At 38.6% G+C, this 15,917-nt stretch overlaps 1 protein-coding gene across 1 annotated transcript; it reads left to right on the forward strand.

Annotated features, from left to right (window-relative positions):
- The first annotated feature begins 2,700 nt into the window (after window positions 1–2,700).
- On the forward strand, window positions 2,701–12,703 carry C4BPB (complement component 4 binding protein beta). Its single transcript, XM_027610465.2, has 6 exons — window positions 2,701–3,254; window positions 4,042–4,212; window positions 5,555–5,731; window positions 10,715–10,808; window positions 11,803–11,929; window positions 12,491–12,703. The coding sequence occupies exons 1-6, from the start codon at window positions 3,197–3,199 to the stop codon at window positions 12,632–12,634; spliced, it is 771 nt and encodes a 256-aa protein (XP_027466266.1). The 5' UTR covers window positions 2,701–3,196; the 3' UTR covers window positions 12,635–12,703.
- The last annotated feature ends 3,214 nt before the right edge of the window (window positions 12,704–15,917 follow it).

Raw genomic sequence — 15,917 nt, forward strand, 5'->3', positions numbered from 1 at the left:
CAGGTTTTTCTTGGTGAGGCATTCAAGAAACATCAACTCAATACATTAAAAAAAGAAAAATTGTTGGAAAAGCATTTTAAATCTTTTTGGAATTATCTTGACAAAGACCAAAGGGGATCTAATCATAACCTACTAGAGAGCTTAAAGTTGTCTTTTTCCAATTCTCTTAAAACCACACACACACACACACACACACTGCAGTTTAACTCCTCACACCTCTAGTGCTAGCCTAGGCCCTGCTCACCTCCCTGCTCACTTCCTTATCTCTTCACCAATTGCTTCTGCACATTCTTTTGTTGAGCAAGCAAACCAGTCAGTACAACTGCCCTTGAGAACTGTTACCTCAATTCTCCAGAAAACAATCTGGATTAGACCAAATTGCCCTTAATGTCCAAAGGTCTAGAAGGGTGTGTGAATTCTCATTTATTAATTTTGCTAAGCTTGGACACTCGTAATAAAATGTATAATCCTAAAATCCCTTATATGTAATCCCCAAATCCAAAAAGCTTTGAAAACAAAGTTTTCTTCCAATTTATTTGACAGGAAAATCTGACCTAAACTTTGTGAGGATATTTATAGTCTCTATATATCTCACTTAGTGTAAATATTTTTACATTTCATAGAGAAATATTACTAAGGCAATATTATAAATAATATGGTATGCTTTCTAAAACCCTAATCTGAATCTAAAATCATTCAGACGAAGGATTATTTGCAATTATTTCCTGTAATAATGCTCTATTTTATTAGGAATTTAGGAATTTCTCATTTAGGAATAAACAAATTCCAAATTTTAAGAGTAAGCAAAATTTTTTTCACTATTTTTAAAATAATTTGTTGTACAAATATATACATTAGACGCTGGGGAACTTGTATGCCTCAAGAAGTAGAATATGTGGTGCGTTAAGCAAAATTACTCCAAACCTGACAAAGGAGACAAAAAAAAATCACTGGAGAAATTTTTCAATGGGTTCCTGAGTATTGCTTTGTAGACCCTCTCTGGGATTATTGATTTCATAGGTGTGTGTAATTTTAATCAATTTTCTATTAACTAGTCTTTTTATAACTCTGTAAGACTAGAGGTTAATGGTAGAAAATGGATAGGAATGCAAATAATTCTTTTCTGAAAACAATGCAAATATTCCTGATAACAAGGCAAATGAATTTTGTCCAGTAGAGATTCAATTAATTTCCGTCAGTTAGGAAAGCTCATTCCAAATATTAAAGTTTGTTGCCATGTGTGATATTAACCAGTTTCACATCAATTAGAAAAGTCACTTCTGGGGGCGCCTGGGTGGCTCAGTCATTGGGCATCTACCTTTGGCTCAGGACATGGTCTCAGGGTCCTGGGATCAGACCCCTATCGGGCTCCCTGCTCGACGGGAAGCGTGCTTCTCCCTCTCCCACTCCCCCTGCTTGTGTTCCCTCTCTCACTATCTGTCTGTGTCAAATAAATGAAATCTTAAAAAAAAAAAAAAAAGAGAAGTCACTTCTGAAGGACTTTGACTTGAACCCATAAATCTCTGTTCCTCAAATTCTTTGAATTAGTTGTAGCAACTTAACACTTCTCTCATTAATGGATTGAATAAAATCTTTGACACGTATTCATTGTATATTTATATGAACGTCATGTTACTTACTCTTTCGAGAACCATACTTTAAAAGGTGCTTGCAGGGGCACCTGGGTGGCTCAGTCAGTTAAGCGGCTCGGCTGCCTTTGGCTCAGGTCATGATCCCAGGGTCCTGGGATCGAGCCCTGCATTGGGCTTTATGCTCAGCGGGGCGCCTGCTTCTCCTACCTGCCACTCCCCCCTGCTTGTGCTCCCTCTTTCCCTCTCTCTCTCTCTGACAAATAAATAAATAAAAATCTTAAAAAAAAATAAAAGGTGCTTGCACTATAGGAACTCACGTATTTGTTAAGTGAGGATAAGCTATGGAAAAACCATAAAGGCAGTATACGATAAATGATAAATTATCAATATGGATTCGAGGAGCTGTGGTAGAGTTTCTGTATGACTATATTCTTGTTATTTGTCCTGCATTGCTCTTATTTACCTAACAGACAATTCTGCATTTTATGGAGTGCCTGAGAAGGAAATACACACAGGGCATGATCCTTGTCCTCGAGTTAACAGTCTCGTGTGGGAAAAAGACATGAACAAATCATCATAAAGTAATGATAATGGACAGAGAAGAGAAAAACAGTTAAGGCCTTACTGTGTCCTTATGCTTTATATTTATTATGATGCTTTATATTATTTTATTAAAACCTAAAATTTTGGAGGGACTTTACCCCCAATTTTATCATTGGAGCAGGGACAACCAACTTATTGTTGTAATAGTCATGAGGGAGAGGGCGGGAGCCCCAAAGCAATTTCACATGTTTTAATTCCTGAGACCAAAGCTTTTCCCTCATCTCCCTCAGTTCATTTGGTTGACTCTGGACTCAGGCTAAATCCTGACCCCCAAAGATCCACAGAATGGGAACCCTCACGCAGGCCTGGCAAACGCGGACAAGGTGTTGCTGTAGGACTTTGGAGTTTTTCTCAGGTTTGGACATAATCAGGAGCAGCTCCTTGCTGGGAAGCTGTAGATCTAGAAGGTCAGAGACAAGGTGAGGTTAGTTTACTTCCTTGAGCTTTTCCAGTTTTCAGTGTTCGGTGCTGCCAGGACACCTGGTATGTGAGAGACGGGGATGAGGTGGTGCTCAGAGCTGGGTTTCAGTTAGGGAAGCACCAGAGATTGGTCCGCCCGCCCCAACCTGAAAAGCTGGAGGGAGTTGCAGAAGCTGGACTCTAAACACTAGCAAATATTGACAGAAGTGAGGGTCATGGCTAAACCCCCTGGTCCAAGTCTGTTGTAGCAGGATAAGCCTACACTTCAAAGGAACTTGTCAACTGGATTTGCATAACGGAACCCTGGCGATTTCTAAAACTGAGTTTTAAAACTGGCAGCTGGTCAGCCTCTCCCCTGCTGCAGAATCCCTCCCTGTACTAATTTCCTCTATCTGTTCATATTTCCTGCTGTAGGATTTTTTTTTTTTTTAATTCTTCCAAGGAAGAGAAATCAGGACAACCTCTTCTCTAGGAGAGAAGTAGTTGGTACCCTAAGTGGTGTGAGAAGATCTATTTTGATCCAAACCAGGTGGTGTCTGGTTTGGGTTCATTCCAGCCTGGGTCAAGCAACTAATCACAAGATGGTTTTTCGGTTTGTGTGCTATCTTGTGGTTGTGTGGCTGATTTCTGCCTCAGATGGTGCGTATGCTTAAGATTGGATTATAGGGCACTTGATATCGGTCTATGGGTTATGAGGCATTCTGTCTAGGGTTTTAATGAAATTTAAATTAATGAAATTTAAATTAATGAAATGTATTTCATTTATTGAAAAATCTCAAATTACTTGGCCTAATGCTCTGTACTCAGTAGGAGCTTAGTAAATATTTTTTTTAAATTTCATTTATTTGACAAGGAGTGGGAGGGAGAGCAAGAGAGGGAGAGAGAGAGAGAACATGAGCAGGGGGGTACGGCAGAGGGAGAGGGAAAGCAGGCTCCCGCCTGAGCAGGGAGCCTAATGCGGGGCTCAATCCCAGGACCCTGGGATCATGACCTGAAGGCAGAGGCTTAACTGGCTGAGCTACCCAGGTGCCACAGGGGCTTAGTAAATATTTAATGATGATTCTGCTCTATGACGTGGGTGGTTAACTGTTTACTTTCCTTTTCTGTTCTGGGAGCAAAAAGTACCAATTGCAAAATCTTGAGAAGTCTTATCTGTTATACACTCCAGGAATGCTCTTTGGAAAAGGGGTTGTTTCTTTAGGGGTAAATAACTTATGGCTGAATTTGAGTGAAACCAGTTATCCTTTTGAAAACAAAACTTTGGGAATTATTGGGAAGGGAGGGGAGTGGATGGACATAGACATGGAAGGGAACAAGGAATCAGAACCCATAATCTGGCAAAAAGACACTTGGATGGCGGTCTAACAGGGCTTCCTCACGGCACATGATATGTCAAGTGACTCTGTTATCTTTTTCCTTCCAACAGAGAGCTGCCCAGAAGTTCCCGCAGTGGAAAATGGCATAATTGTTATAGAGGAGGTAGAAGGACAAATTCTGGGGACTTGCGTTTGTATCAAGGGCTACCACCTGGTAGGAGAGAAAACCTTTTTTTGCAATGCCTCTACGGAGTGGAATGCTCCTGTTCCCACATGTCGACGTAGGTTTGATCTTCCTGTTTCTTTGTATATCTTGTTATCCCACTTGATTCTTTCACGTCCTACTTCCAGCAGGCCATGCTCAAACTTCATAAGAAAAAAATTCTCAGGGCGCCTGTGTGGCTCAATTGGTTAAGCATCTGCCTTCAGTTCAGGTCATGATCCCAGGATGCTGGGATCGAGCCCCACATCAGGCTCCCTGCTCAAGGGAATCTCCCTCTCCCTCTGCCACTCCCTCTGCTTGTGCTTGCTCGCTCGCTGTCTCTCTCTGTCAAAAAAAAGAAAGAAAGAAAGAAAAATTTCTCAGCTTCTAGGAATTCATTTTTAAAGCACTCTAGGATGGAACTTCTCTTAGAAGCTACATGATCAGTTCTTGCTCAGTCCTGATTACATTAATTAATAAATTGATTGAATTAATAGACACAATCAACCTACAGGAAGAAAAGAATTTCTTCCATATATTAAAACTACCTTTTTGGGGGCTATAATTTGTTTAATATCATACTCCTTTAAAATTTTAAAAAAATTTAAATTGTCTTAAAAAAATTTAAACATATACAAAAGACGGAAGAGTAAAATCAACTCAACAATTATCCACATATAACTAATCTTTTATCTTCTATAATTCTGTTTTGCATTATTATTTTGAAGTAAATATGTCATATTCTCTTTCATCCATTATATAATGTTCAAACTGGGAAAAATTTATGTTCTTAATTTACAAAGGTGATAACTGAAATCCAAGTGATTTGCTCAAGTCCACAAAGCTCATTTGTGGTGTCTGTGGAGACAGAGAGTCACTAGTCAATATCCTCATTATTATTACTATTTTTAGGACTAACTGGGTTTGTTCTCCACACCAATATGTTTATCCTTTATTTATATGACCAAATTCATCTCTCTCTGCATTCTCTCCTGTTTTTTTTTTTTCACCTGGGAAAAGCAAAATGAAACAAAGTAAAACACGATGAGTGGTGTGTACATTTCACTGGGTGAGAAGGAAGGGATCCCTTGCCTCAAACATAGGGTGAAGAGTTTTCAGCAGTGCTGAACAGGAGGATGAACACACTTTTGATCATTTCCAGTTCTATGCTTAATTACTTTTAATAAGTTCAAGTGCCAACTGTCACCCTAGTGCATGACCAAGACCTTTCCTGGCCATTCTCAGGCCAACCTACTCTCTTCGTATCCAGCATCGATACAGTTTGGTACTAGGTACCAGCGCCGTTTGTAGTCGCTATTAAAAAGCACTGTTTTAGTTCTGACTTCTGATTTCTCAGTGAAGTTGGAGGTCTCGCCTTTGTAGCGGTGTCCTTTCAGATCACTTCCTGTTTTCTTCCTCAGCGGGCCACTGTCCTGACCCGGTGCTGGTGAATGGTGAACCCAGCTCCCTGGATCCTGTGAGTGTGAGTGACAAAATCACTTTTAAGTGCAATGAGCACTATATCCTCAAGGGCAGCAGTTGGAGTCAGTGCCTGGCCAACCACACCTGGATGCCTCCCTTACCCGTCTGCAAAAGCAGTGAGTGCAAATCCAAAGATACCAATCAGATAACCTCATTTTCTGTTCCACATCTCTAGTATTGATGAGCATTTATTCTATTTCTGTATTTTTTTCTATTACAAACAATGCTAAAATGAATGTTGTCATATTTATAGATACACATACATATATTTTTATGTCTAGGCTATTATTTCTGTCGTCTAGATTCCTAGAATGATTGGTGGGTCACAGGATATTTATTTGCCAAATAAACTTAGAAGATCCAAGAAATTCTACCAAAAAAATGTTATTCTTGGACAAAAAGTAAATATTGAAAAATCAATAATATTACTTTCTTTTTTTAAAAATTTTTACTTTATTTTATTATGTTATGTTAGTCACCATACAGTACATCATTAGTTTTTGATGCGGTGATTCATGATTCATTGTTTTTGTGTAACACCCAGTGCTCCATGCAGTACGTGCCCTCTTTAATACCCATTGCTGGACTTTCTAACAATAATTATGAGATGAATACTGAAATGTAAAATAATTTCATTCATGAGACTATATGAAAACTTAATGAAGGACATAAAATAAGACTTAAATAAAAGAAAAGATATGCCATGATCCTGGATGGATAGACTGGTATTACAATGTCATTCTAACCAGAATTTCAAATTTAAAAATATAAAACAAAAAATTAAGTTTATTTGGAAGGGTACATATCTAACATTACAGATTTATTTACTTAAAGACTTAATTTTTTAGAGCACTTCTAGTTTCATAATAAAACTGAGGGAAAGGTACAGAGATTTCCCATATACTCCCCACCCCCACACATTTATGTTATTGGCATCATTTCTCAGAATAGTACCTCTTTTTTTTAAACCAAGGATGAACCAATATTGATATATCATGATCATCCCAAATCCATAGTTACCTAAGGACTCAGTCTTGGTGTTGTACATTCAGTGGGTTTGGACATAAGCATAATGACATATATCTACCACTATAATATCATATAGAGTATTTTTCCTGCCCTAAAAATCCTCTGTGCTCCATTTATTCATCTCTCTACTTCCCCTACCCCTATCAACCACTGACCTTTTTTGTTGTTGTTATTATGTTCAACTAGCCAGCATATAGTACATCATTAGTTTTTGTTGTAGTGTTCAGCGATTCATTAGTTGCATATAACACCCAGTGCTCCTCACCACATGTGCTCTCCTTAATACCCATCACCCGGTTACCCCATCCCCCTCCCCCCCCTCCCTTCTGTAACCCTCAGTTTGGTTCCCGGAGTCCAGAGTCTCTCATGGTTTGTCTCCCTCTCTGATTTCTTCCCATTCAGTTTTCTCTCCCTTCCCCTGTGGGCCTCTGCTCTATTCCTTATGTTCCACATATAAGTGAAACTGTATGATAATTGTCTTTCTCTGCTTGACTTATTTCAATTAGCATAATACCCTCCAGTTCCATCCATGTTGATGTAAACAGTAGGTATTCATCCTTTCTGATGGCTGAGTAATATTCCATTGTGTATATGAACCACATCTTCTTTATCCATTCGTCTGTTGAAGGGCATCTCAGCTCATTCCACAGTTTGGCTATTGTGGACATTGCTGCTCTGAACATTGGGGTGCATGTGACCCTTCTTTTCACTACATCTGTATCTTTGGGGTAAATACCCAGCAGTGCAATTGTTGGGTAATAGGGTAGCTCTATTTTTAACATCCTGAGGAACCTCCATACTGTTCTCCAGAGTGGCTGCACCAGTTTGCATTCCCACCAACAGTGTAAGAGGGTTTCCCTTTCTCCACATCCTCGCCAACACTTGTTGTTTCCTGTCTTGTTAATTTTTGCCATTCTAACTGGTGGAAGGTGGTATCTCATAGTTTTGATTTGTATTTCCCTGATGGCTACTGATGTTGAACATTTTTTTGGATCTTTTAGCCATTTGTATGTCTTCTTTGGAGAAGTGTCTGTTCATATCTTCTGACCTTTTTATTGTATCCATAGTTTTGCCTTTTCCAGGGTATCATATATTTGGAATCATTTGTATGTAGCCTTTTCAGATTTTTTTTTTTTATTTAGTAATAGGCATTTAAGTTTCCTCCATTTCTTTTCATGGCTTGATAGCTCATTTTCTTTTATCAAATAATACCCTATTTCTGGATGTACCACAGTTTATTGATCCATTCACCTTTTTTTTATTATGTTCAATTAGCCAACATATAATACTTCATTAATTTTTGATATAGTGTTCAGCGATTCATTAGTTGTGTATAACACCCTGTGCTCATGACCACATGTGCCCTCCTTAATACCTGTCACCTGGTTAGTTCTGAAGGACATCTTGGTTGCTTCCAAAGTTTGGCAATTATGAATAAAGCTGCTATAGATATCAGGTGCAGATTTTTGTGGGGACATAAGTTTTCAACTCCTTTGGATAAATACAAAGGAGTGCAATTGTTGGATCTTGTATATTTAGTTTTGTGGGAAACCATCAAACTCTCTTCCAGAGTGGTTATGTCATTTTGCATTCCCACCAGTGATGTATGAGAGATCTCGTTGCTCCACATCCTTGTCAGGATTTGGTGTCATCAGCATTCCGGATTTTGGCCATTCTCATAGTTGTGTAATGGTATCTCATTGTTGTTTTAATTTGCATTTCCTGATGACAGATGCTCATTTTCCATCTGTATATCTTCTTTGGTGAGGTGTCTGTTAAGGTCTTTGGCCCATTTTTTAATCAGATTGTTTTCTTATTGTTGAGTTTTAAGAGTTCTTTGTATATTTTGGATAACAGTCCTTTATAAGATTTGTCTTTTGCAAGTATTTTTTCCCAGCCTCTGGCTGGTTTTCTCATTCTCTTGATATGTCTTTCATAACACAGAAGTTTTAAATTTTAATGAATTCCAGCTGATCAATTATTTCATGGATGCTGTCTCTACTGTTGTATCTAAAAAGGCTTCCTTCCCTATACCCAAGGTCATCTAGGTTTTCTCCTATATTATTTTCTAGGTGTTTCATAGTTTTGTATTTTACATTCAAGCCTATGATCCATTTTGAGTTAATTTTTGTGAAGGATATAGTAGATAGGCAGTTTAAAAGCACAAACTACAGTTAGCCTCTTTTAGGGAGTTTGTGGTTACTTAAAACATGCATATATACAACACGCAGTTAAATTACAAGCATATACCATCATCATTAGTTTGACACAAGTTTATTTATTTCTTCCAGCCTTTTCTGTTTTACTCTCTTTTAATTCAATACTTCCTATCCTAGCTCTGAAATGCAGAATCTCTGTCTTTTTGTGTTAGTTCATTGCCCAATTTTAGGGGAAGCTCCTAAGGTCCCTGAGTAAAACAGATTTTTTTCTGCTTAGACCCAAGATCTATATCATCTCCTTCAGTTCAAAACTGTACCCTTAAAAGTCACCAGAAGAGCACTGTATAAACTGGAGTTCCTTAATCAATTAATTTAAATTCTTTTCCTTTCCTCTATACAGCTTTTGAACTCAGTTTTTGATCTTTTTTTTTAAATTCAATTAATTAACATATATTATTGGTTTCAGAGGTACAGGTCTGTGATTCTTCAGTCTTATATAATATCCAGTGCTCATTACAACACATACTCTCTCCAATGTCCATCCCCCAGTTACCCCCATCCTCCCACTCCCTCCCCTCCAGCAACCCTCACTTTGTTTCCTATGATTAAAAGTCTCTTACGGTTTGTCTCCCTCTCTGGTTTCATCTTGTTTTATTTTTTCCTCTCTTGCCCTATGATCCTCTGTTTTGTTTCTTAAATTCCACATATCAGTGAGATCATATGATAATTGTCTTTCTCTGATTGACTTACTTCACTTAGCATAATACCCTAGAGTTCCATCCACGTCATTGCAAATGGCAAGATTTCATTTTTTTGGATGGCTGCGTAATATTCCATTTTGTGTGTGTGTGTGTGTGTGTGTGTGTGTGTGTGTATCACTTCTTCTTTATCCATTCATCTGTCGATGGACATCTGGGCTCTTTAAAAGTTATTTATTAACTGCTCGAAGAAAACACCTGTGTCGTAGAAAAAATACAGAAAACAAAAGAAAACATTTAATTACCTACAAACCTACTACCCAGAAATAACAGAATACCTTGATATGTAATTTTCAGCCTTTTTTTCTGTTCATATATGTTTATGCATGAGTGTGTTTACAAAAATATTATTATATGCTACATTACATTTCTTCATTACATTTCTATTTGTATGCATTATTATAATACATAGTATTATCTACTATGTACTATAGTAATACATGTTTTTTTATGCTTTGCTGTTTTTGCTCAACTTTTTGTTTTGAATAGTTGAATACAACTATTTGTATTTATGTTTCCGTAAGTATACACCCACATAATCATTCTTAATTTACACTTTAATCTTGATCACCAAGGTTAGGCTCATAATGTCAGAGCTCAAAGGGACTTTAGAGATAATATTATTTAAACTGCTCATCTTATAGCTTCGGAGGGAAGTCAAGAAGGATGAAATAGTGGTTAGTGGAAGAGCCAGAACTGAAATTCACAACATCTAATACTTTGTCCACCTCTTTATAGATTCCTCTTGTTTGCTCCCCTCTGCATCTCCTTGTTTCTGAAGCTCTCATATCGCAAAATTCTATCCCACAGAGAATGTCAGCCTTCATTTGAACTCACATCACTTATTTCCTGTCTCAGGGAGTTATTTCTCCCACCTCTACCTCTGGTTTAATTTTTTTTTCTTGTCCACTGTCAGTCTCTACAACTTAAACTTCCTTTCGTCAAGCTCATGTCAATCAGATAGCACTCTCAAATTGCTAATGACTCAGAGGATAAGCAGGGGGAGGGGGTCTTTCCCATGGTTAAATGCCATTTGACCAGAAGGAAATGAATGGAGAATGTGCCCCCAGATCCCACATGGACGGTTACACTTAAGGGGTGCTGTTAATTGAGTACAACTCATGACTGTCACTCTTGTACTCCTGTTTCTCAGGAGACTGTGGCCCTCCTGGGAATCCCGCTCATGGCTATTTTGAAGGAAAAGATTTCAACTCAGGTTCTACCATTACTTACCACTGTGAAGACAGGTAAGTGCATGCAGGCTTTCAAATGCAAGATCTTGCCAATTGACTGGTAGCATTGCTTTGGGGAATGACCCAGTCCATCTCACCTAACACCCAGATTTCCTACTGTCTCAGGAATCTGAGCTCATTCTGATTTTGAGAGTTGCTTTAGCCCACTGCCGGCTCTCCCTAATCTCTAGAAGATAGACTGATCTTTTTATTTATCCTAGAGAAGATATTTAAAATGTATATTTTTCTAAAGAATCTCAGAACAAAAACTCAGAGAAATATAGAACATATGGAACTGCAGAAAGAGTGATTTATTGATCGTTCCAGCCTGCCCACGCCCCCCCCCCCCAATCTGGTTTCCTATTTGCAGTTACTTGAAAAAAAATATATATATATATATTCTTTTAAAAAAAAAGAAAGAAAAAGAAAGAGAATGACTTATAGAACCTTAATAACCTTAACTTAGACTACCTGATCACCCACCTTACAGATCTACTCTTTCCTTGGCTTCAGTCTTATTAACTCAGGGTCAGGTCTCCACATTAACATTTCAATGTCATAATATACTTCTAGTGGACTTTGCCATCAGCTCTTATGTTTTTCTGATTAAAAGCTGTAGCTCCTTCATAAGACTTATCTGAGTGTTATCCCTAGCTTTCCACTCCTTTTTAGAGGGTAGATGGCAGATGCTTTTTTAAGTTATTGAATGATGACATGCTTCCTCCCTCACCCTCCCCACCCAACAACTGTGTAAACACACATATTCAGAATTTCTCACTTCTCCATATGGGTTGAATTGTCACTTGGGTCCTCTCCGCCCCCAAAGAGAGTGGTTTTAGTTGATTACTGTTTGGTAATACTGAAATCACTTAAGCATGCATTAAAGCTCAGGGAGGTGGATTCTATCACGGTAGGAAATACTGAAATGCAGCTATATAAAACCAGGCTTAGTTGCCCAGTTTAGAACGTGGGAAGTCTAAGTGTTGTTGCCATTCTGATTTCTGTTCAGGTACCACTTGGTGGGCACACGGGACCAGCAGTGCATTGACGGGGAGTGGAACAGTGCACTTCCAGTCTGCGAGTTGATCCAAGAAGCTCCCAAACCAACTCCACAGACGGAGTTTGAGAAGGCACTCGTAAGTAGTAGGCGTTTGTCTGTCTTGTTCACAGTTGTATCTCCAGGGCCTGGCATCATTGCTGGCGCATGCTCAGTAAATATCTGTCCAGTGGGGGATGTTTTTGAAGGGTTGGTTAGACAAGGGCTCATAAACTATTAACTCACATTTTTATATATGGAAGTTCTCATTCGCCACCATCATCACAAACACTTCATGAGACCTGTTGGTAGGAGTTATTGTCTCATGGACTTTACAGAGCAAGCTTTATAAACTCATGTCTTAGACTTGTATGCATTGATGTGAAAAATCTCTAAAATTCTTCTAGATTCCAAAAACCACTGAACAAATCATTTTCATTGAGATCCCTCTTTTAGTTTATATTTATTGCTGGGATAATAATAAGTATCTAAAAGCCAGAAGATTTAGATGATTTATCATGTTGAAGACCCAGATTTGTATTTAAGCTACTGAATTCTGAGCCCCTAGTCAGGGACCTAAGCACTACTCATTAGCTTCAGACTATACAGCTGGATCTCAGTTCTTAAGTTGTAGCTTAAAATTTTTTTTCCTTTTCTTCAGTTTGCCTTTCAGGAGAATAAAGAACTTTGCAAAGCCATAGAGAACTTTGTGCAAAGACTAAAGGAAAATGGTTTAACTATGGAGGAACTGAAATATTCTCTGGAAATAAAGAAAGTTGAATTGGAGGCAAAAATGTTGTCCTGACATTGTAGCTGAGCAGACTGGGTAATAGAAATGCACCTATGAATAAATTTTCTCTTGGTTCTAAAACTGGTTTCAGATTTTTCTCTCATTAGACTGGAACGCGACTTCATAGAAATCAGCTGCAGTTGCATAAAACACCGTGTGTGTGTTCTCAGAATGTGGGAAGACCAAGTGTGGTGGTTGTCTGTTTAAGACCAGAGTTAGCAGCACATCAGTGGGAGTGAAGGGTCTAATTTCCTGTCTGTAAGGAGAATGGGAAGCTCAGATCACAGCTAAGGGTATGTCTTATATTTTAATGAAACACGAATGGTGAGGCAAAAAATAACCTCAAATCAACCAAAACCTATGAAGCAAAAATCAACCTCTCAGTTTGAGAAAATAGGTTCAGAACAGTTATATCCTTGAAATAACCTGCTGAGACAAAAGTAGAATTAGGACTTAAACTCTGAGTCTCCCCTATATCCTGTTTATGAAATCAAGTTTCTAAATCTTCCGCAGTAACATTGCTTACCACCTTTGGATGAAACCCAGCCCTGCCTGGTAAATTTGAGATGGTGAAATATAAGTGAATATGTTCTTTTCCTCTTTTTAGAGGGCAGGAGAAGCAAGAATCCTGAGGTAGAATAGGTTTTCCTATCAAGATGTCATATTGAGACGATATGACAAACTTCTTCCATCTCTCACTCTGACCTCCACCAAAACACATAGGAAATCTGGATAAATACAAACAAAATACAGAAGAGAGCTTGAAATAATGGAATGTCCCTCAATGAAATCATGAAGGAGAATAAGAAATAGGAATAAGAAACTCTCAAGTACCCCACAGTCTATTAATAGACACATGACAAGTATACACATACCATTAATTCAGGGTGGTTAGAATGAAATAAACACTTTTCACAGAACAATGTGCTAGGGGAGCTCAGCTTTGAGAAGGGGGCCTTCTGTAGGGGAGGAGGAGGCAGTAAAATTGTTAAGGAGAGTCACAGTTATCGGGCCTTTAAAAGTGAGTAGGACCGAGAGACAAAGATTAGGGAAGAGGACATGGCAAGTGGGAAGATTTGGAGAAGTGTAGTAAGAGCATCATAAAGAGCCATAAGCTTTTGAACCAAGTAAATCCACTCTTCGGGTTCGTCTGACTTGAGCAAAATGATTTTTAATTTGAAGCTATTCATTCTATTATTGCGTATATTGTCTATACTGGGGAGACCTTGTGAACATTTGAAATGTCCAATCTTAGGAATATTTTTAGTAAATTATGGCACATCAAATGTAATGCAACCTCTTACAGTGATAATTATGAACAGAAAATCTTAAAAATATAATCTCAAGTAAAAGTAGAATACAGATTAATAAGAACTTATGATTGCATTTCTATAAAACCTTTCTTCTTGTAGAGGAGGACCAGGCAAAAACAGGCACAGATGAAAACAGTTGTCTTAGGATGGTGAAACTCCAGGTGTTTATTCTCTTAAAGTTCTTTAATTTTTTTTAAAGATTTTACTTATTTATTTGAGAGAGTGAGTGAGTGAAAACGAGAGAGCAGAGGCAGAGGGAGAAGCAGACTCCCCTGCTAAGCAGGGAGCCCAACGCGGGGCTCGATCCCAGGACCCTGGGATCATGACCTGAGCCGAAGGCAGATGCTTATCCAACTCAGCCACCCAGGTGCCCCAAGTCTTTTAATGTTTTAAATTGAGTTTTTAATAATAAGTTTTTAAAAACGTGTTGGGCAGAGAGGCAGGAAAGATGGAGCATGTTTAGGGAATGGCACACGGCCTGGATTTGCCTGGATAAAGCATGGGAAGTGATGAGAAAGAAGGCTGGACATACATTAAAGCCAGTTGACGGAAGCTTTTAAAGGGCAGAGAATTTAAACTTTATTTGGTACGCAGTGAGAGGAAATCAAAGACTTCCAAGAAAAGAAGTGGTAAGGATCGAACACAGATTTTGCTCACAACATTACGTAGTATGGGTAGAAGTAGGAAAGAATAGAGAGAAAGAAACCATCTTAAGCACTACTGCGGTATGCAGGAGACAATGATGACCTGAACTGGATGATGGCAGCACAAACAGAGAAAGAATATCAAACACGAGAGACACTGGAGAATAAATAAAAACAACTTATCAACTCACTGAACATTGGAGGATGAGGGAGAGGAAGGGTTTAAAGGTGAATTTGAAATTGCATTCCTGGAAGCCTGATTATTGCTGGGGTCAGAAAGTGAAGCTTCTGGGCAGGAAATGAGAAGTTCCCCTTTGGATGTGCTGCATGTAAGGTGATTGTAAGATGTCTGATGGGCAACAAAAAATGTTAAGTCTGCAGTTAGGAGAGGAATCAGAGATAAAGAGCTAGTTATGGGGTGGTCCTCTTATAAGGAATAGTTAAAGCCATGACAACAGGTACAATAATTTTAAAGATAATGAAGAGAAAAATTTTTGAAAAGAAGAACCTGAGACATATCTAACACGTAGGGATGAGAAAGAACAAGAAGAGATAAGAACGACTAAGAGCGTTTCGTGAAAGAGGGGAATCAGAAAAGTTCAGGGTAATGGAAGCCAAAGGAGAGGAGTTTCAGAAAGGAGATAAACAGTGTTAAGGGCTGCTGAGAATGAAATTTTGGATTTGGAGATAAGGACGTGCCTGAAAGAGGTTTGTCCCTAAGGGAGGGAAGAAGCCAGATCTTAAGGCCATGATGATGGAAGGGGTTGGGAGGGATTAATGAAAAAGAATAAACAGGAAATGCAGGAAACCTAAGAAGTTAAACATCTCACGACCGAACAAAAATGGAATTTGAGGTTTTGGCAAGATTTAGGGAATATTTCAGGATGATTTAGGGAATATTTCAGATGCACTGAAAATAAGAAAACAAAGATGGGCAACATCTTGCTTCTTCTGAAGCAAGAGTGTGACTGGAAGAGGGGTGCCTGGGTGGTTCAGTCAGTTAAAGGTCTGCCTTGGGCTCCGGTCATGAATCCAGGGTCCTGCTCAGCAGGGAGTCTGCTTCTCCCTCTCCTGCTGCCCCTCCCCCACTCATGCTCGCTCTCTCGAAAATAAATAAATAAAATCTTTTTTTAAAAAAAGAGTGACTAGGAAAGAAGAATGAATAGAAGCTACCAGAGAATGATTGTTTAGCAGAGTAGGAGGCAAGACCACTTGCTGAGAGGAAGCCCATTCCATGGCCTGGAGAGAAAAATTTGGAATAGTCACTATGGAAAGTAAAGAAAGGCACTCCAACAGATTGGGAAATGGTATTTTGAAGACTCAACTTAGCTCTCAAGACGT

The sequence above is a fragment of the Zalophus californianus genome, chromosome 10 (assembly GCF_009762305.2).
Source record: "Zalophus californianus isolate mZalCal1 chromosome 10, mZalCal1.pri.v2, whole genome shotgun sequence".
NCBI classification, from domain to species: domain Eukaryota; kingdom Metazoa; phylum Chordata; class Mammalia; order Carnivora; family Otariidae; genus Zalophus; species Zalophus californianus.